At 47.9% G+C, this 20,844-nt stretch overlaps 1 protein-coding gene across 5 annotated transcripts in view; it reads right to left on the bottom strand.

Annotated features, from left to right (window-relative positions):
- CPT1A (carnitine palmitoyltransferase 1A) overlaps positions 1–20,844 on the bottom strand; it is a 634,145-nt gene that overhangs the window by 318,113 nt on the left and 295,188 nt on the right. For all 5 annotated transcript variants that reach the window (XM_069624124.1, XM_069624123.1, XM_069624122.1 and 2 more), the window contains exons 7-8: positions 20,149–20,226; positions 1,365–1,472 (exon numbers count right to left, since the gene is read on the bottom strand). In XM_069624124.1, the coding sequence (XP_069480225.1) occupies positions 1,365–1,472; positions 20,149–20,226 (186 nt within the window). The remainder of the gene's footprint in view (positions 1–1,364; positions 1,473–20,148; positions 20,227–20,844) is intronic.

Below are 20,844 nucleotides of genomic sequence, written 5' to 3' on the forward strand. Positions count from 1 at the left end.
GCAGGCCAGAGAAGAATCATCTATGATCCGGTTGTCGCTATCATGAAGGGTGGAGCTGGAGCAGCACTCAGCGTCATTGCTGCAGTACATAAGATGAAACTAAAGAGTTGCTGGCAGCTTTCTGTTCGGCAATTTGGGGCGCCTTTTAGAGGCGAATTTAAGAAATGCAACAAAACGAACGGTAAGAGCTCTGTCATGCAGCCTGAAATCAGAATTTGCTAAGAGTACTAAAAAAAGAACAGGCCATTTTTTTTAATGGGGTAGAGAAAAAAAGTGAAAAAGGCATGCGCCAAATGCTTAGAAATGCTTTTTAGCTTACTGCACATTCGGAGTTGGGGCACAGAACGGAATTGCCATTTCTGACATCCCCATCCACTCTGCTGTACATATCGGCATGCATTTACACCAGCATGTTATTTTCATGATGGGCAGATGCAACAACTAAAAAGCGGGCAAATTCCATGAGAATCCATTGTAAAAGTTGTCCGCTATATGTATAAAGAAGGTGGCATTTACACTATTTGTACTTCTAAGTGCAACTGACCTATTTGCACATCAGTGCAAACCTAACCGGTCCCCTCCATGAAATGTACAAGGTCCTGGAAAATGACCTCCAGGGTGTAGTCTATTGCAGTTCACTGGGTTGGCAAACATTCTGGCATTTAGTAGAAAGAGTGGCTGTTCTGTCCACTTTCAATTATGCTATGCAAGTCTGGTAGGATATTTTTAAGAGACTTTCAAGAATGTAATCCTATTGCCTTCCCAAGATAACCATGACTGCACATATTCCGGGTAGTCTGAGGCAGGGGCAAGTGTATTCAACTGAAATGAGGTTAAACATGCATCACTCCAAGACAATAACATACACAATAATGCAAACTCTATATGAACATCTTTTGAAAAATAAATCGCTCTCAATCTAGTTTCAAAGCACTGCATTTCAGTATGGTATCATCAAATGTTTGGTATATGCATTCCAAAGGAGTAGCCAAGGCCTACAATGAAGGGAAACGGGTGGAAACGCCAATGCACACTGATGACGTGTTTAACAATTAATGAATGGCATGTGCAATTTCATCACAATGCAGTTAATTATTTACACTACAAAACGATCCACGCAGTGATAGCTGGTAGATATATCCAAAGTACATTTGCAAAACAGAGCACATTCACTCCATTACCAAAAACAGTACTGAGGAAATGGCAAGAAATCGGATAGCCCAATCCAAATCAGCTTAACCAGTTAAAATACAAATACTGAGTGAAGTGCTGAGAATACAGATTAAGTACAGGGGAAACCCGCATTAAACACACAAATATGTTCGTTTTTTTTGTGGTAAGTGTTTAGTGGACACAGGACCTACCGGTTTAATTTCCTCCCGGTCAAGTTTCTTCCTGTACAGGAGGATGGCATGGATAGCATTTCCGGCTCTAGCTGCTTGAATTGGGGTTGGAGTGACATATACAAAGTCCTAAAAGTAAAACCAACATTTCTTATCCACAAGTTTATTTATGCACCGGAATCTTGGATATACATTTTCCTAGATTCAGAATGTAACTGTTTTACAAAGAGCACATTAACCTAAACTTAGCAAGTCACTGAAGAAGAAAGTAATTGCATGAAGCAAATCAAATAATATCACAACATGACCTAAACTCAGACAAACATAAGTAGCAAAAAATCTAATATTAAATACAATAAAATAAAAAATTATGCAAAAGACAAAAGCCCATAGCAGATTAAGAGCACAATGTATGATATGATATGGCATTTATAATTCACCTATACACAAGTGTTTCAAGGCGCGACGAGCCAAGGGAAGGTGAACAGAGGGAGGACAGAGACAACGATCTTACTAGGCCAAGTGACGTTGAGATCGCCCAAGTGCAGGGAAACGTATGTACGTTTTTAATGGCCTCGAAAAGGGGGGCGATAAAAAATGGCTACAGGCTATGAAATCCAGGCCATTGGTGAAGCAGCAGAGAAGGCTTGGGCTGAGAACGTAGAGGAACAGAACCTAGGTATGTCTAAGTAAATTAGGTTGAAACTTCAGTCAGTCTCTGAAAACCAGACGCATGCAACTAGACCAGTTAGCCTAAAACCAATGGCTTTTCAGAAACTTAAATGAGTTTTGTTCACACCATGACAAATGGTTCAGTCACGAGAAGAACATGTTATTCAGGAAATCCTACTGGGGTTTTCCAGTGCCACGAAAATCCAATACCCACCCGCCCCCGACCAGGCAACTATAAAGATTAACTTCATTTGCAAGGGACCTAAAGAAAATGTGTAAGAAATGGTCCATGGGTGGTATGTGAGAAGCCAGTGTTTTGGTTACCTCATTAATGGATTGTTAACATTTTACAAACATTTATAATGAACACAGGTCACTTTTCTCTCCCAATGAGCTTGTAATTCAACAAAAACCAAAAGGAACAAGTTACTTACCTGTAACTGCTTTTCTCCAGCATGGGTCTGGCATGGATTCACATGAATATTCCCCATCAGGCTGGGAATCCTCGGTTAATAAAAAATCAGTTTCAGTTTCACTCCTGAACGGTCTTTCTCCTAACAACCAAACACAGAGCTCTAGGGGTCATACTGCCCCCAGCCAACAACTGCCCTCCACCCAAGCCCCTCCTCTGGCAGCCATCTTCAGATTTGGTAGCATGTAAAGTGGCAGTAGGACCAAGAGAAGAGCAGCAGAGAGGTAGGGGGGAGGGTTCGCATGTGAATCCATGCCAGACCCATGCTGGAGAACAACCGTTACAGATAAGTAACTTGTTCCTTCTCCAGCATGTGGTCTGGTATCAATCACATGCTCATGAATAAAGAATACATAGCAGTACACACATGCACGACCACAAAGGTGGCAAGGCTCAACATCAGCATCTCTTACCTCCTCACCAAGCTCACCTTCAAGCGAACAGGTTGTGCAGCACTGCCTGGCCGACTCTGGACTTCTCCCTGGAATCCCTGTTGATGCAGTAGAATCTTGTGAAGGTGTGCATCGACCTCCAAGTAGCAGCCCTGCAGATGTCCAGCAGGGGCACACCAGACAGGAATGCCGTAGTTGTACCGATCGCTCTGGTCGAATGGGCTCTCGGACGGCCAGGCAACGGTCGGTTTGCCAACCAGTGAGGTGATGCAGCCGGAGAGGCACCTGAAAATGGAAGCCTTGGAGAGGGCCTTCCCATGGTTCACAAGGCCAAAGTTTACAAAGAGTTGCAACGTCTTCTGGAAACCTGTTGTGCGGTCCACATAGAACCTCAGCGCTCTAGCCACATCCATCAAGTGCAAAGTCCTTTCAGCCGATGACGGAAAAAAACACAGGCAACACCAAGGGCTCGTTTCGATGAAAGTCCGACCACACCTTGACATGAAGGAGGGGTGCATCTGCAGCACCACCCTCGTCTTGTGGAAAGGCAAGTAAGGTGGTTTACATGAGAGGGCCTGGATCTCACCCACCCGTCGTGCAGAGGTGATGGCCACGAGGAACACGGTCTTCCTCGACAAGAAATTCAGTGGAACTGTCTCCATAGGTTCGAATGGAGGGCCCATGAGCCTAGTCAGTACCACATTTGAGTTCTCACGCCGGGGCTGGAGCCTTCACCGGCAGGAACAAACGGAACAGGCCTTTGACAAACTCCTTAACCAGACGGTGTGACCATAATGACAACCGTCCCGGAGCTCTGGTGTAGCGGGAGATAGCCGCCAGATGAACCTTGATGGATGCATGGGCCAGTCCTGCTTTGGCCAATGCCAGCAAATACAGCAACACCTGCGGAGCTGTGACTAGTAGAGGGTCGATCTTCTGTGAACAGCACCAAATGGCGAACCTCTTCCATTTATGTCCGTAGCATTTAAGAGTAGACGATGCTCTGGCCTTGGCAAGTACCTCCTTGCAGTCCACCGGCAGATCGTAACCCCCAAACTCTAATGCTGCAGGAGCCAGGCCTTCAGGTTCAGCGATCCTGGGTTGTAGTGCAGAATTGCGCCTCCCTCCCTGGCGAGAAGATCTGCGACCACCGGAAGCTTGACTGAAGGGGACGCCGACATGTCGAGAAGGTTTGGATACCCGATCTGCCTCATCCACGCCGTTGCGACAAGGATTACCCTGCACCGGGACCGTCTGAGTTGATTGACTAGAAGCAACGGCAATGGAGGGAATGCATATAGAAACAGGTCGTCCCATGGGAATGAGAATGCGTCCCCCAGCTGGGGAAACCTGCTGGCGAACCTCCGGCACTTGGTGTTCGTCGCTGTCGCAAATAGATCGATCTGGGGATTGCCCCATCTGTGGAACAGGTGATTCACTTGGTCCTGTCGAAGCTCCCACTCGCGGCAAGAGTGCAGTGCCCTGCTGCGGGAGTCAGCAACAGTGTTCTTCACTCCTGCCAGGTGAAACGGGATGACGAACATCCCCTGCGTGACAGCCCAGTGCCACAGGTCCTGTGCTTCTTTGGAGAGTGCCGGGGATCTGGTGCCCGCCTGCTTCCTGAGGTAAAACATCATGGTGGTATTGTCTCAAGACCCGCACCAGCTTGCCCTTGAGAGACAAAGGAAAGACATGAGGGCCCAAAACACTGCCCACAGCTACAACACATTGAAGTGCAACGTCTTCTCCTCCGGTAGCCACAGGCCTCTTGCGTGGAGACTTCTGGTGTGAGCTCCCCATCCTTCCAGAGAGGCGTCCGTAGTGACCGTCTCGTGGTGCGATGGGATCTGGAAATTCACGCCTCCGGATAGATGTGAGCGAACTCCCCACCACCGTATTGCTCAACGGAAGCTCTCGACGGAGACGCCAGGTACGACACTGTTGAGTTGGGATCCCAGAAACAGCGCGTCCTGCGATGGAGTCAAGCAGGACTTTGCATAGCTCACCGAGAACCCCAGATCTGTTAGTAGGCGAACGGTCCTCGCCGTGTGGTCGATGGCGATGTCTTTTGATCTGACCAGGATGAGCCAGTCGTCCAAATAAGGGTAGATGTGGATCTCCCGCAGGCGCAGCTGCGTCACCACTGGCACCAGGCACTTGGTGAAGACACTTGGCGCTGACTTCAATCCGAAGGGAAGGGCCTTGAATTGGTCGTGCTTCCCTTGAACCACAAAACAATGAAACTTGCAGGTGCCCCTTGTGAATGGGTATGTGGAAGTACGCATCCTCCAAATCCAGCAACGACAGGTGTCCCACTCTTCTAGCTGTCCGAGCACGTGCTGAAGACGGACCATCTGGAATTTTTGGGACTTTATGCATTTGTTTAGTCGACGCAGGTCGAGGATGAGCCTCCAGCATCCGGTCTTCTTTCTCATGAGAAAGTACCTTGAGTACACTCGGGAGCCCCAGAGCCTCTTTGGGACGAGCTCTATCGCGCCTTTCCTTAACATGGCCCACATCTCCAGCAGCAGCTGAGGGACGTGGTTTTCCTGTCGAGCCACCTGTGGTATTCGGGGACAATTCCATTGAAATTCTAGGGTGTGTCAATGGGCGAGAGTGTCCAGCACCCAACGGTTGGTGGAGATGGTATTTCACATGCTGATGAAGTTCGCCAACCGGCCTCCCACTTGGGTGCACGGGAAGGGGCCCGACACCACAGTCGGTTCAATCATGCTTGGACGTTGAAGGGCCGCTTTGGGGACTCTGGCGATGATGACGTCCTCCGAAGGCCTTGTAGCGGCCCCTGTTGGTCTCCTGGGTCGAAGAGCGGGAGGGTTGGCGGTAAGAAAAGGAGCCCCCGCCCAAACCTTTGGAGGATCCTTTGGACTTGCTGCCCGAGGACTGAAAGGAAGGCCTTCGCTGTTGAAGAGTGCCGAAAGCATGCGCCGTCTACGTGTCCGTCTTTATGGCTTAGAGAGATTCATCCACAGCCTTCCCAAACAAATTGTCCCTGTCGAAGGGCATGTCCAGCACCTTCGACTGACCATCCTGATGGAAGTTGGTGGCCTTGAGCCAGCCACGACGATGAAGGTAAACGCTGTTGCCCATCTGGCGGAACCCCGTGTCTGCAATGTCCATGGCCACCGCGATGCTGTGGTTCGACGCCATCTCCCCTTCCTGCAGAATTTCCAACGCTTCCGACCTCTTGTCGTCGGGAAGGAAGTCCAGGATGGGAGCGATCTTGAACCACAACTCCCGGTCATAGCAAGCCATGACGGCGAGGGCATTGGCAGCCTTGATGGTAGTCGCGGAAGAACAGATGATCCGTCGTCCCATGGCATCTAACTTCTTGCCCTCGCTGTCTGGTGGGGGACGAAGGCACTGAGGCAGAACCACCCGAAGACTTCTTGGTCGCCGCGGACACTACAGAGTCCGGTGAAGGCTGTGCCCGCAAGCACTTGGGCACAGAGTCCGGCACCCTGTACATCGCCGGGGCTCTAGAAGGGTTCTTCCTGAGAGACAAACCTTTGTCCCAAATGTCATCCAGGAGCGGGACCGAGAGGATGGTCTTTCTCTTCGCCTCACAGTGCCGATATAAGAAGCCCTCCTTCTCCTCTGGAGCAAGTTGAAAAAGTTTTTTTTTTAAATTTTTTTTTTTTATTTGTGTATATTCAAAAGAATTTTAGAAAAAGAACCGAAGCAGTAAATTGCACGGTAACTAGCCAGGGTGGGACCCTGTGGCTGTTGTCATTTTCATTGTGTGTTCCAATATTTTCACGGTTGCCAGGAGCCAGGTTATTCTGTCTCCGCTGATCAGTCTATTCCACCAGGTATCGTCGTCCCACCCTTGATCGTCCACTATTAGATGATTCAAGTAAGCCCCTCTCAGGTTCTGGTTTTTCGGGCATGACAGAAGCAAATGTCTGATGGATTCGGTTTTATTTTCACATAAGCGACAGGCGCTCGTATCAGATAAACCTCTGATCTTGCGAATTTCGTTTGTGGCCACCAAAGTCATCCTTATCCTTAGAAGAGCATTCCGAGCCCCCCTATTGGGGAATTTTTGAAGGTACTTCATTGGCTCATTGAGCTTACGGAATGTTGGAGGCAAGTGCTGGAGAAGTTTGTTGTTTGAAGCGGACTCCTGGGTTTGAATCCAGTCAAGCTCTTTCAATTTTTTGAACACTCTAGTTGGATGTGAGGTCGGCTTCCGAGCAAACGACTGAGTTGAGTAAAGCCGAGTTTGCTTCTTTCCATACTACCAGCATTTGCACCTTGCCAGAATTTTGTTTAGGAGACCAAAAATATCATCACTCCCATCCATGATGCATTTTCGGTACAGCCTCAGGGAACTAATGTCAACTATTGTCTTTAGAGACACTAGGCTCAGTTCTCTCCGGATAGCAGCTATGGGCGTTGATTTTGGAAGGGACAAGACCCCTTTCCAGAACACACTTTCAAGTTTTTGCCAGATTTTACTTGGAATCAGAGGCATGGCTTCTGCTCCGTAAGTGATGGAGGGGATGACTTTCTTTCTGTAGAATTCGATCACAGGGATACAAGAGAATTTACCGGATTTTGTGTCAATCGCCTTACCTTGGGATGTCAACTTCTTTATTCTAAATTGAAGGTTGGCCTGCATTGAGCTTTCGTGTTTGGTGCTGTCCATCAGGACTCCGAGAAAGTCACAGTATACAAATACCTTGATCGCATATTCTTCCAGGTACCATTTAAAATTTTCTGCGTTTTTTTTCTGGCCGGAACTCCAGAGACATGATTTTAGTTTTGTTTGTTTATTTTTAGGTTGTTCTCAGACATGTAACGCAGGAGGTTTGATATTTGCCTCTGGAGGCCAATCTGGGTCTGGTCGAGTAGGATGAGGTCATCAGCATACAATAGGTGGCTTATTTTTGCTGTGGCCAGGGATGGCGGAAAAGTCCTTGACGGATCTTCTGCGATGCCATAGTCGCCAATATAGGCAAGAAACAGTGCTGGAGCTAGGGGGCAACCTTGTTTCACCCCTCGACCCGTCTGGATTTCAGGTGACAAGTTGCCCAATTGTGACAATCGGACCCGGAGGGTGGTTTCTGAGTGGAGAGCCTTGATTGGTTGCAGAATCTCCTGGGGGCACCCCCAGCCTTCGAGTTTGTGCCAGAGGTGCTGCCTGTCAACCAAGTCAAAGGCTTGGGAGAGGTCGACAAAGGCCACAAAGATCCTTGTTTTGCCCTCCAAGACCTTGCTTTTCAGTACGCTAATGGTAAGTATGTTTGCCGCTGTTCCCATATTTCTTTTAAAGCCTGTTTGGAACCTGTCATTGCAGGGGGCCGACTTTGACCAGACATCAAATCTTTTTCAAAAGAAGGCTCCCGTAGACTTTCCCAATGCAGTCCAAAAGGGCTATAGGGCGGTAATTTAGTGGATCGGTGATGTCACCTTTCTTGTAAATTGGGACAATAACCGCCCTTGTCCACGATGGAGGGAGCGATTTCTGGGCGGCACACTGCGCGAAGATAGACAGGATAAATGGTGCCCATTCGTCTGCGTTTTTTTTCAAGTCTATGTTTGAAATTCCATCCGGACCCGTTGCTCTGGAGTTCTTCAGCTTTTTAATTTGATCTCTGATTTCCGCCAGGTCGTCCAATTTCAGCCAATTTTCATTTTTCGATTTAGAATCAGGCAAGCCTGTGGTGAGTGGAGCTTGAAAGAGGGACGAGAAGTGACTGATCCATTTTGCTTCCGCCGTGGCGTTGATGGTCGTGTTGTTTAGAGAAGGTGTTGACGTTTTTAGCAGAGACCAGAAATCTTTTGCTTTGTTTCCGCAAAGTGCTTTTAGCATGGATTCAGCATCCTGCCGGTACAAGTTGTGGCGATGGTTTTTTGCCCAGTTTTTGTAGGCCTTTATTTCTGACTTTAGTTGGTCTTGATTTTGTGGAAGGGTCCCAAGCAACCGTTTCAGCCTGCGCAGTTCGCGTCTCTTTGCTACCAGTGTTGCATCAAAGGAATGTCTCGGAACAGTAAGTGATGGGGCCGACGTTTTTGATTTGGCCCTGTATTGTAGTAGAAGAGGTACGTAGTCCAAAGAATCTTTTCCGCCAGAACGTAACCCCAACGCATATTTTGCAGACAGATCTAAGACTGATTTTGTTGTCAGATTCAAGCGATTGCCTCGTGAATTTGAGTCAACCCCTACCACATACGGTGCCGGTGGATTAAAATGGGATTGCAGAGACATGGTGAGCTGGTTATGATCGCTCGCTTTGGTTTTGCGAACCTCGAAATCTTTTACCTTTGAAAGAAGGTAGCGCGAGGCAAAAATGTAGTCAATAGTGGCGTGGTGAGCACCTTGCTCCCAAGTGGGTGAACCATCAGCGTTGGGGAAAACTGAATCCAAATTTTCCATTTTTCTTGATGCCATCAGTGTTGACCACAGGCTCCCTCTTTTTGCGGCGGGATTCGAAGAAGAAGATTTGCCCAACTTTGTGCGGTGGTCCGAGCAGTGGGCGTTCAGGTCGCCGCAAATGATGATCGAAGGGACCTGGTTGGAAGCTTGGATTTCATCTACTACATTTTCCATCGTCGCTAAGTAGGACTGTTGGTTTATGGCTGCTGGGTTCCAGTAGGTGTTAATAATTGCGGTTTGAGAGGGCCCGCAATTTGGTTGATTCTCCCAATCAAATAGTACTGCCAGAATTGAAAGGTTGGAAAAGAGAGTGGCCTTGAACTTCAGACCCCTCCCCTGCCGGTAGGCGATGAGAAGACCCGATGTCGGGCGGCCCATTAATCCTTTATTTGCTGGTGCCAAAATGACGTCGTAGCCGTCCATAGCAGGCGATTTCTCGAGCCATGTCTCTTGTAGGCAAATGATATCGAAATATCAAAAGCAGCCAGGTTTGCGTCGCCCGGCGTTGTTAGGTGCAAATGACCACGGGTGTTCCAAGAGCAGAGACGAAGGGGGGGGGGGGGTGGAGTTGGGTTGGCGGTCGAAGTGGCCGAAAGCCCTCTTGGCCGACCTGCGCATTGCTATTTTTTCTTGAGTGTGAGAGCCTTTGGGAGCCAGGCCCACAAACTCTGAAGTTTGTCTTTTGACTGTTTGATGCTGTCCGAAAGGTCTTTGTTAGCTAAACAGTGGGCGGCGTTGCTCGGAACAGTGGAAGTATCGGGTATAGTTGTCACCTTTGCAACTTTCGTTTTAGCCGAGTAAGGCCCCCTGCAGTCAAAGGTTTTCTTTAAACCCTGCGGGGCAGTTTTTCGGTTTGAGGTCGCGTTGATGGAAGCTGAGGGCTTCTGGTTGTGGCTTTCAGAAACTTGCTTGGGATCGGAGTGACTTTTCCTTTCACTCCTGTTTTCATTATCATGACCTTTGACGTTGCCTCTCAAATTGCACCCTCGGTTTCCTGACTGGTGAGAGTGAGATTTCTGATTTTGATTTTCCAAAGTGAAACCAAGGAATGCCAAATCCTCTTCAGCTCGAACGATTTCCTTTTTTGCACTCGTTGAGGCAAGGTAAATATAAGCTTTTGCTCGGAAGTTTGAGTGGTAAGGGTCCACTAACTGTAGGTCTGACAATTTGATCCCACGTAGAGCTGGTACGAGGCTGAACAATTCAAGTAATCCTCTTCTATTTAGGATTATGTCATCTTTGTTTTCGGGATGCTGGGCCAGCTTAATAGGAGACGCTCTTACGTATGAATTGGCTTTTCGGTATTGTTCAGTTTGTGAAGAAAAGTGGGATTTTGGGTGTTTCCCTCGATCGTTTGTTTTTCCACCCGAATGTTTGGTACTTTGTGACTTGGAGTACCTGTTGGAAACCGAAGCGCCAACCTTCTCTCGCGCTTGTTGTATGCCGGGGATCCGCCTTGTGCGCTCTTGGTCCCCGGGGGACGCAAATGACAACTCGAAAGTTAGGGGAACTAGGGAGCTTATGTCTGGACCCCTGGTGTATTTTCTTCCTGCGATCTTCCATGGTGCTGAACTTTGGTGATGATTGTTCTTCTGATAAATCTTCAGTAATTTTCAAGTCAGCCAAAGCGCCGGGAACCACTGGCGAAGCAGCAGCGCGAAGCCCCCGTGCTTTCTTTCCTTCCTTCAGTTGTTGCTGGGCTTGGGGATCATCAAGATGCTGAGAGAGGTTCATCATGTCCGCCTCTGCCAGAAATTCCTCCGTTGAAAGGGGTGAGGCTTTGTTCAAGTTTTGTGTGGCCGGTGGGAGAACCGAAATTTGAGCCGTACTTTCAGTTGCCTCAGTTCTTAGAATTGGGGTAGAGATCCAAGGAGTAGCTTGTTTTTATTTTTGTTTTTTTTTTGGACCACACCTCTTTGTGGGTGGAGGTCTGGTCTCGTTGAAGAGAACATCGAGTATGCACGTTCCTCTGTTCCCCCCAGAAAATGTTGGGGAGGAGGCAGTGACGGTGGTTCATCTGTGATGTCAATTACTTCTTCCGGTGTTGATCTATTTGCAGCCGCAGTGGTAGGCCTTTGAATAGCCGAGGTGGAGGCTATGGTAGGAGGTTGTGCCAGCATATTTTGACCACCCGCCCCGACTTCCATCTGATTATCTGTGTGGACTTCCGCAAAAGCTTTATTTCCTTTAACCTCGTCCGATTTTAAGCTTGACAATTTGCCATCGAGGGCGGTAATATAGCCTTCTAGAAAGGTTAATTTTGTATACATCCTCGCTTGAATCGAGGTATGGTCTTTTAAGGACTCATTTATCCCCTCGTAGAGTTTAATAAACGGATTTAGCGCTATGGTGACCGCTGACATAATTGATAGAATGTCCCTCTTGTTTTGTGAAGGACAGTCCGATTGGTGTACTGGTTGATGCGTGAGGCTTTTCGGGTTTGGAGTTATTGTTTGACTCTCATTTAAAAGTCTTCTTACTACAGGAGAGGATGCTAGCTCTAAGGATCCACGTCTGATTCTGTCCGAGTGAGTCGGTTTATTTTGAAGATCGGCCAACAGGCTGTCCTGATACAGACGGGATTGCTGCCTTATGTCAGCAGATGCTTGGCATAGCGCTTGCGGTGTAGTTTCAAGCATCCGAGCCTTTGGAGGTGCCACCACCCTTTGGTCTGAGGGAGTTGAAGGGTGAATGGAATGGGGCCGACCTGTGCTTGAGCGTCCCGGCGGGTCCTTGTTAGTCTGCTTGTTTGAATGAGTAGAACAATGTACCGTGCCAGGTGTATTTGTTTGGTTGACCAGGACTGGTTTTCCCGCGAGGACCAAAGAAGACTTTTCACTATAATTTGTCGGTGTAGTTTGGGCGACTGCGCCCTTATCGCTTGGTTCAGCTGATAGGACTCTGCCAGGCAGGTCGAGAGAAGGTGCCTTCGGGGATTGAGCCTGCGGCAGCCGAGTTGGAGAGATTTGAGCCATTTGCGGCTTTGAGGCGTCTTTCATTTTTGGCAGCTGATCTGGCGCCGGGGACCTTTTCCTTGTTTTTTCTGGGGGTAGATACGTTTTAACTGCCTCCAGAATTTCCTCATCGATGAGGTCTACTTGTCTGCTCCGCGAATCCGGAGCGAAGGCGTGGAAAAAGTCTGTAACTAGACTTGCCACTGAGGGCTTTATGGACTCAGGATTCCATGGTTTTTTTACGGAATGGAAGCTGGTTTTAGTTATGTTCGACGCTAGACTTGTAAAGATTTTTTTTCTTCTAAGAAGAAGAGGTTTTCTGGAATCAGATGCCTCCACCTCCTTCCAGCGACGTTTTTTTGGATTTAAAGTTTCTGTGCGGGAGGAAGGGCTCGTCTCCGCAAGCGGAAATGAAGTGTGATCAAGTGGTTTGACAATTTGAGATCCCGCGCCCCTCCGGTCCGCCGGAGAGCGGGTGTAGGTTTCCTCCAGGAGAATAGGGGCTGGTAAGTCCGAGCCCAAGTGGACCTGCGCCTCAATTTGTATCAGAGTGTTGGCGACAATAATTTGAGGACTTGATTCAGTTCTCAGTTCTCTGTTTTCCCTCTGACCCAGAGGGGACTTATTCAGACGCACGAGGAGGGACGATGGTGGCGTTTGCTTTGCCGGGGGCGGGAGAAGGAGTCCCCTCCCCCCACTGCTCTGCACGCTCGATGCTTCAGCGGGAGCCACCTCCTTGGCGTCTTCAGGCTCCTCCCCCTGAATGGGATCTGATTTGCGGGCGGCTGAAGAGCACTTTGCGGGCCCCCCCTCTGCTCACGGGCCTCGGTCCTCCCTCCAGAGGCATCCCAGGCTCGGAGCTGTGAGGGAGGAATCCGCGGCTGCAGAAGTGACAACGGGAGTCGCTGCGCCACAGGACCAAGAGGTGAGTGAGGAGCTGCGACGCACTGCGTTTCATCGCGCTGAATTTCTGTGTCAGCCTGACTTCCTCGCGCCATTATGGCGGGGATTTTTCTTGCGGCTGGATCTTTGTTTTCTTTGCTTTCGGCCCGCCGCCGAGGGGGGACTTGAGATTGTAATTGGCAATGTGATGAATCCGAGGTTAAGAGGCTCGAAACGTCTCGAGGGTGAAGGTGGTGTTTTTGTGCAATTCGGGGCCGTGCGCTTCTAAGCAAACGGCCCTCCTCAAGATCCGTAGAGTCTGACACGGTAACAGAGGCAATGTCCAAAAGTGGCAAAGTTTCAGAAACGGCCGCCATGGCAGCCATGCACAGACTGCCAGGGACTGCACACTCGCAGCCACACTTGCAGCCACACTCCGCGGTCCGCTCCGCGGACTGAAGGGTTCTAGTAGGTACAGGAGGGTAGTAGCACCACCCACAGGAACAGTAGAAACAGTACAGTGACTGCCAGAGACTGCACACTCGCAGCCACACTCGCAGCCACACTCCGCGGTCCGCTCCACGGACTGAAGGGTTCTTGTAGGTACAGGAGGGTAGTAGCACCACCCACAGCAACAGTAGAAACAGTAGAGTGACTGCCAGAGACTGCACACTCGCAGCCACACTCCAAAAGTTTTGACGCTCTGGAGATCGAGTGGAACGAGCCTATCATGTCCGGCGGGGAAGATCTGGGAGGCAGAGACAGGAGGTCCCCTAGCCTGCCGTCGTCATCCGTGCCCGTTGTCGCCGTGTCCGGTTCTGTCTCACCCCTCGGGGGACTAGAGAGGGGTAACAGGGGCAAAGGGTGGCAAGGAAGTGGAGGGTGAACTCTCTTCTTGGCCAGAGGCTCCCTCGTTGCTGGGGGGGGGGGGGGGGGTCGGTTGTCGCTGTGGTTGGGGACGCCGCTGCGATAGGCATCCTGGTGTGCATCTCGAAGACCAGCGTATGCAGTGCCGATAGAATGCCCACCGAGAGGTCTCTAGGAGGTAGCCGAGGAGGGGGCGGAATAGGTCGCTGGGGACGGAGGCTGAAGAAGTTGATCATGCTCTGGCCGCCGAGGAGCCCGCCGCAACGGTGCTCCCCGTGGCAATGGACCCTATGTGGAGTGCTGGGGGGTTACATAGTAACTCCTTATCCCACTTCTCATGCAACATTCTGTCACACTAAGTTAAATGGCTGGTGGCATAGGTTTCTTTTATTCATTGTTTTGCTCTGCTGCTGGTTTCTTCCCTGGGTAGTGCAGGACCCTCCAGTCTTCCTACTTCGTGTCAGTCTGACAGTCGCTTCAGGAGCCTGCAGGAACTACCAGGAACGTCCGCCTCAGCTACAGCGTCTTCTCCATTTAAAGGTACTGTGTATCTGCAGGATGATTTCTCAGCTGCAGTACAGCACCCAAGGGTGACCATTTTCCCCAAATGTCCCGCATCTTCTTTTTTCACAATATCTTGTCAGTTAGTTCCTTCTGGGCTCTTTGTTTGAATCGGGTTTGAGTCCTTTGTGCATTTTGCCTTTGGAGGACAGCCCTGAAGCCCGCCCAGGCTCCAGTGTGTCTGGAAAGGCAGGAAGTGAGGGAGGGTCCTGGAGCTTTTCTGACTGGCCGGCTGGCTGTCCGGGAGGTGATTGACAGCCTAGGGCTGTGAATGAATGAATAAGAACTTGCTTGAAATGTGAGGTTTTTGGGACTTGAGGCAGAGTCGACCACTGGAGGACAACATCTGACGAAGATGTGAAGAGACACCTGCAGCACCCTCCTGGACCGCAAAGTGCCCGATGAAGCCCTGCATCTGTGCCGACCCTGTTTTTGACTTCCTCCCTTGGGCTGGTGGGACCAACTAGCCTTGAGATGAGCTTCATTTTGGCACAACCCCTGACTTGCTGTGAATTTCCAAGGCTGCAGAATTCCAATGCCTAGGGAGCATCTGAATCAAGGAGAATCCATTGGTGCTGAGTCCCGCTCTCGAGTGCTGCTGCAGGAGCCCGCCAGACGTCCTCCCTTTCGTCACCATGACCAAGGACCAGGAACAAGGGTCTGCTACACTGCAACAGGTAGGCATCCAGCTGGAACCAATTCTTCATTTCTAGGGTACTGAGGGATGTGGGGTGGTACATCTACCTTTTGCCAGGTGTGGTGCTTTGTAGCTAGGGAGTACTATTTTAAACCCTTTTGAGTTAAAATCAACTCATACGCACTGGCCTCCCAGCTTGTGCTTCTTCAAGGTGGCTCCTCTTGAGCTTCTGTCATTTTCTACTGAACTACTGACTATGTTAAAACATTTTCTATGAAGAGTGCATCAGAACTTTAAAGTGGCCCATTGACTTTGGCTGTCCTAGCTCCCGAAAGGCCTCCTTCTGAACCTATTGGCTTTGGCGGTGCTTGTTTTCTTTCAGGTTTTAATTGTTGAACACCATTATTGCTGGGATATAAAAGACTGCCTACATCCTTCTGGGAGAATCTAACTGTTTTACTACTTACAAAGTATGTTCTGATCTGACTAACTTTTCTGTCCTTAAAACTCAATATTTTAATGGTGATCAAAAATAAGTGACTACGGATGACAAATTACATCAATCGGTGTGCTGGAATATGTAAAACATAAGAAAAGTGTACTCACCTACTCTTGTTGAAGTGAATCCTAACTTTGGGATTAAGGTTACTATTAGTTGCTGCTTTTTAAAGATTTTCTCGAATTATCCTTGGGTGTATATATAAATAAACATTTATACTATAGCTTTAAGGGTTTAATTGTTTACTTGGATACCTGTATTTACTATTTCATTCTACAGCTCTACAGCTCACATTACCCCTCTTAAGATAAGCCTGGCTGCTCAGTCACTCTACCACCTTGTGCAGTATAGACCTTTATTAAAAGGTGGGTTACCTAATACCAAGATAAAAGTCTTGTTAACTCCCACACCAGTTGGACTCACAAATTCTCTCCTAGTAGACTGAATACTCAAGAGCACACTGTTAAATGTCTCCCTTTCCTGATTTAGCAGTGGCATCATTGCCTTCAGTTGGTCAACTACGGGACCTGCAATGCCGATTAACGTCATGTAACTTTGGAGAACGCTTTTATGATTAAGGTGTAAGGGAGCCCATCACGGATGTCTTCCTTCCAGTTGAGCCTGAGGGGAGTTACCTAATTTGCTCACCTACAATACTTTAATCTGAGGCTCTGAACTCGAGGTAAACTTCCAGGGAAGACTATTAGGTGGTACTTTGTCATAGGCAACTTGTTAACTGAAATGACATATGCTACTCTTACATTACATAGTAGAAGGGTATTTATTTTCTTGGTTTATTTAAACCCAGCACAATATTGAGGGTGCTTGTTGCATAGTGGCAAGTTGAACAATTACAAGTATGTCACCTGCACCACAGTGGCCATCCTGAATGTAGGCAAAATGCTCATCTGGCTGATGCATTCTTGAGACCCATTGGTACTGGGCTGGCACAGCTGTGGATATAATAGCGCTTCCCTATATGACAACATGTTTTATTTTATTTGCATACTCAAAATGCTTCGCACGATGGCTCTGAAATGGAGGTGAACATCAAGAAACGGTTTCTAGAAGCTGCTATGACATGGGTGGTATGACAGGTGAAATTACCCATTCTACTCTGCCAAGAGAATGAGGGGAGTTGGGTGACTGGAGCTACTTGTCCACTGAGGTTCTGGTAGGGGAGCACAAATTATGTTCCAGGTCTAGGAGTATCACTGGAGACAGAAACCAGTGCCCAAGAATGAATTGAGGACTACCAGGTACATCCTACAGCTTTTCTGGCAGTTTGAAACCGTGGATTGAAAAGATTACAAAACGACTCAGTGGGTTAAGCAGGTTTATTAATTGTTAATAGATATGAACACAGTCCTCTGGAGAGGGGTGAAAATCCATCTATGCACAGTTCCAAGCAAAAGACACGGTTCCAAGCAAAAGATCCATACTCCCTCTCAGTAATAACGGCAGAGCAGTATGGCTTCACTCAAGAGAGGGGAGAAGGCTGGTTCACAGGTACTGTTTGCCTCAATAAATAACAAAAGAATAGAGAATTACACATCTTGTACAGAAAAATATTTACTCTTTATTATAGTGCTACATATCAATCTATGGTGTGGGAACCCTAGCCTCAGTGAAGGGGTCTTTGGTTCCTGCCACTCAGTCACAGAGCTTGTCTCGCTCCTGGGACCTTCGGATGCACACCAACTTCAAACCACGCCGGTCTCCGCCATGCTTCCTGCTGCCCAATCTCTGCAATCAGGTTCACATGAGGAAAAGCAGTCTTCCTTCACGCTTTCCACTTCGCAACCTCTGCACTTCAGATTCAGAGGGGAAAGGACCCTCTCAGGACCGTCAGCTGAAATCTGCTTCACAGTGGTCCAGCACCCTCTCTTTCCACCAACTTCTGCTTGGATTGTCAGCAACGTGCTTAATTTCTACTGCTGCTACTGCTGTGGCTACTCCAGCTCTACTTCCATCTAATGGCCTGCACCTGAGGGGGCTTTCTAAGCCTCTGCCTCCCTTAGGTGTGGGTCATTATGCTGAACAAGCTGACCACTCCTGCAACATTGCTCTTGAACTCTTCCTCGTCCCAGAATTTAGGGGATTATGGGACTTGTAGTCCCTAACATTAAAATTAGGTTTTCTCATTTTCTCTATTTGGCAATTATTCATTAGAAGTGTGGAATTGCAGGGAAAGTTTCCTAGTCTTCCTGACATGTCCCCACCTCCCCCCTGTGACCCTCCTGCAGAACACTACCCCCAGGGTCGGGATCAGGAAGTGTCTGCCCTTTTCTGTCCACATGAGAAGTGTCCCAGGCCAGGTTTTTGGGGGGAATCATTGCCGATTCATCACACTAGGAAGAGATAGTTGCAGAGGGAGGACAAACCCACTCCAGTCAATGGAAAGTGTTAGTTGGGGTGACCTCCAAATCCCTTTTGTCTTGGACCCAGGTACCTCTGGTGAAGAATCAGAAAAATATATCAGGACCCGGGGACATGTACTCACATCACTGGATGTGGAGGTCCAGACCAGGAACAGTGAGCTTAGCCACTAGATGTGTGTCAAGCTAGTAGTGGTTGACACCTTCATCATAAAGGAACTCAATCCTATGACTCAGAGGATCCAGAGGAACCAAAGGAGTAATAAAAAGAAGACCAACAAGGATGACCCACAAGGCAGAGGCACCAACATCCAAAAAGTAAGTAAAAGGAGAAAGTAGGAACCTGAACAGAATCACATAACAAGCAGCTCAGGAGGACAAGATGGGCCAGCCATCCAGCAAGAAATGGCCCCACAGTTGGAGGTGACCCAGGATGTCCCAAAACTGATCAGAGGCAAGGCAGAAGCAAATCTCCCAATATCCAGGGCACGACGACACTCCACCTCGAGGTTTTTGGTCCAGAGAGAGTTTACCTGGAGGCAGCAAAGGGAACGCCTGAAAACTGTTATGTGAAGTACCAGGCAGTCCACTAAGCAAGGGCGACTAGGAGGAGGGGAAGGGACAGCAGAGGAGGGGATTACACCAGCAGAGAAGGTAACAGGAGCAAACACAAAGGAGCCAGGATACGGCCAGTATGGTCACACCAGGGCCTCAGCTGCAACCCATCTTCAGCAATCATCTTCTGTGATATCAGATATAGAATCTTTACGGATGGCACAGGGTCTCCCACCGAGAATACATTCACTCAGGGGTTGGCCTAAACCAGTTGCCCAACCCGACATTTGGCCAACATACATTTGGAAGCCAGTGGCCCTTAAAACCACTAAACACACTATATGTACACTGGATGTAGATTAGGTGGTCTAGAGGACTTTAAATCAATCTACACCAATTTAAATTCCAACCGAAGATGACTTTGTGGGATGAGTTTACATCAGCAAAACAGCCATTTTGCCAGACCACGTTCTCCATGAGGAATGACCAAAAACAAAATGACCAGGAGCAGGGCATAAGAAAATGCATAAGTACCCCCAATGGCCTACAAATTGGTACATGTAGCTACACCCCTGGTGAGGCCAAACGAGATTTACAGCTGTTACTAGCCTACTCTACAACACCCTTTAGAATAATTGCATCAATCTGGGAACAAAATGGGGTGCTTAAAACACTGCTGCCCCATGACTACTAAGGTCTGCACACCAGAAAAAGGAATGTATTGCCTATGGGATTTGAGTAGAAAACTCTCCGACCACAAAAGAAAAGTCAGAAAAAAACAGGGAAGCACTACAAATGTCTAGGGGACCCAGAAAGGGAGCTGGAACCCCAAAAATGAAATTCTGCCTTAAAGTGCACCAATAACGTTTACTCTTTCAGTAGTGACCACCACCTCTACAGTGATAGTGTCTTTTGCAATCAATTCACATCACTATGTAACCTGAATAAAATTAAAAGGGGAATTTAGAACTATATTTTAGCAAACAGCCAGCTTCTAGAGCTGTAGTCTTAGAAAGTTATGTTGACGCTTTCTTATTCAATATAAAAACGCAGAAAAAAGTAGGCAAGAATGAGCCTAATTGATTACATTTACACAATAAGGGACACTGATAGCGAGCTTCAAAATATTGTGTTTCAATTCAAAGTTGTAACCATGATGCATTAATGTGCATAGAGCATGCGCCATCTTTATTGCGCTGAGAATTTGGAGTCTTACATTTTGAACGCTGCTTTTATTTCACGGTTGTTCTTTTGATACTGAGGACGATACATTACTAAATGTTAATTGTTTCTGATGATTGATGCCAGGACTTGAGGATGAGGCAAGTCGATGAGCCAGGCTCCACTAATCAGACTGGGATGGTAGAAACTGATGCAGGGTTGGGAAGACTGCGGAAGAAGTTAGGGCTCTAGCCATGTGTACTGGACAGAGACCAGAGATACACTCCATTCCTTCATTCGAAGTACACAGTTACAAAGCCAATAGTAGATGTCAAGACACTGAAAAGGAGAAGGAAGAACACAAAGTGTGCTTACCATTGCGTAATAATTACTGTTCACCATAATGGGCCCACGACCTCTGAGGTAGATGTACTCTTCCCACCAGTCACTGACCTAAAAACAAAAAAAATTCTGCCAATTAGCTTTAAAAGTTAACATGTTAGCGAGAGCTCGCCTGCACAAATCAGGGGGGGGGGGGGAAGAGGGAGGGTGATGTGGCCGAAACAGCAATGTAACAAAAGAATCATCAATGAAACACAAAATTAAATCTCAAGTGTACGCCATGCAAAAAGTACTATTAAGAGCAAACACACTTAGGCAAGCATCACCTAGAAGTCAGGAACCCAAAGTCGCAAAACCCATAGAACTCAATATAGCTACCAACTGGCCCTTTGCCGTGTGATGCCTTGAGCCACTATTTTCACCTTGCATAGGATATGTAGGTTCATATTAATCAAAAGCAAAACAAAGCTAAAAGTACTGGCATGCAAAGTAAAAAGCCAATACTGGCTCAAGGTGTCACATATGACATGGGTATTGGGTATTTTCTTTATCTTCAGACTTTTCATTGAGTACCTTCCTTGTAAATATGTATTACTACTCTGGCACCATAGCAGTCAGAACTTGTAATATACGTAAACACTTAAAACACCTACCACTAGTTGATCTACAAGATAGTCACACAACAAGAATAATGAGGGGAGGAAATATTTTCTTTTTGCTGCTTTCCTC

Source organism: Ambystoma mexicanum, chromosome 11, assembly GCF_040938575.1.
Source record: "Ambystoma mexicanum isolate Mex_15411 chromosome 11, UKY_AmexF1_1, whole genome shotgun sequence".
NCBI lineage: Eukaryota > Metazoa > Chordata > Amphibia > Caudata > Ambystomatidae > Ambystoma > Ambystoma mexicanum.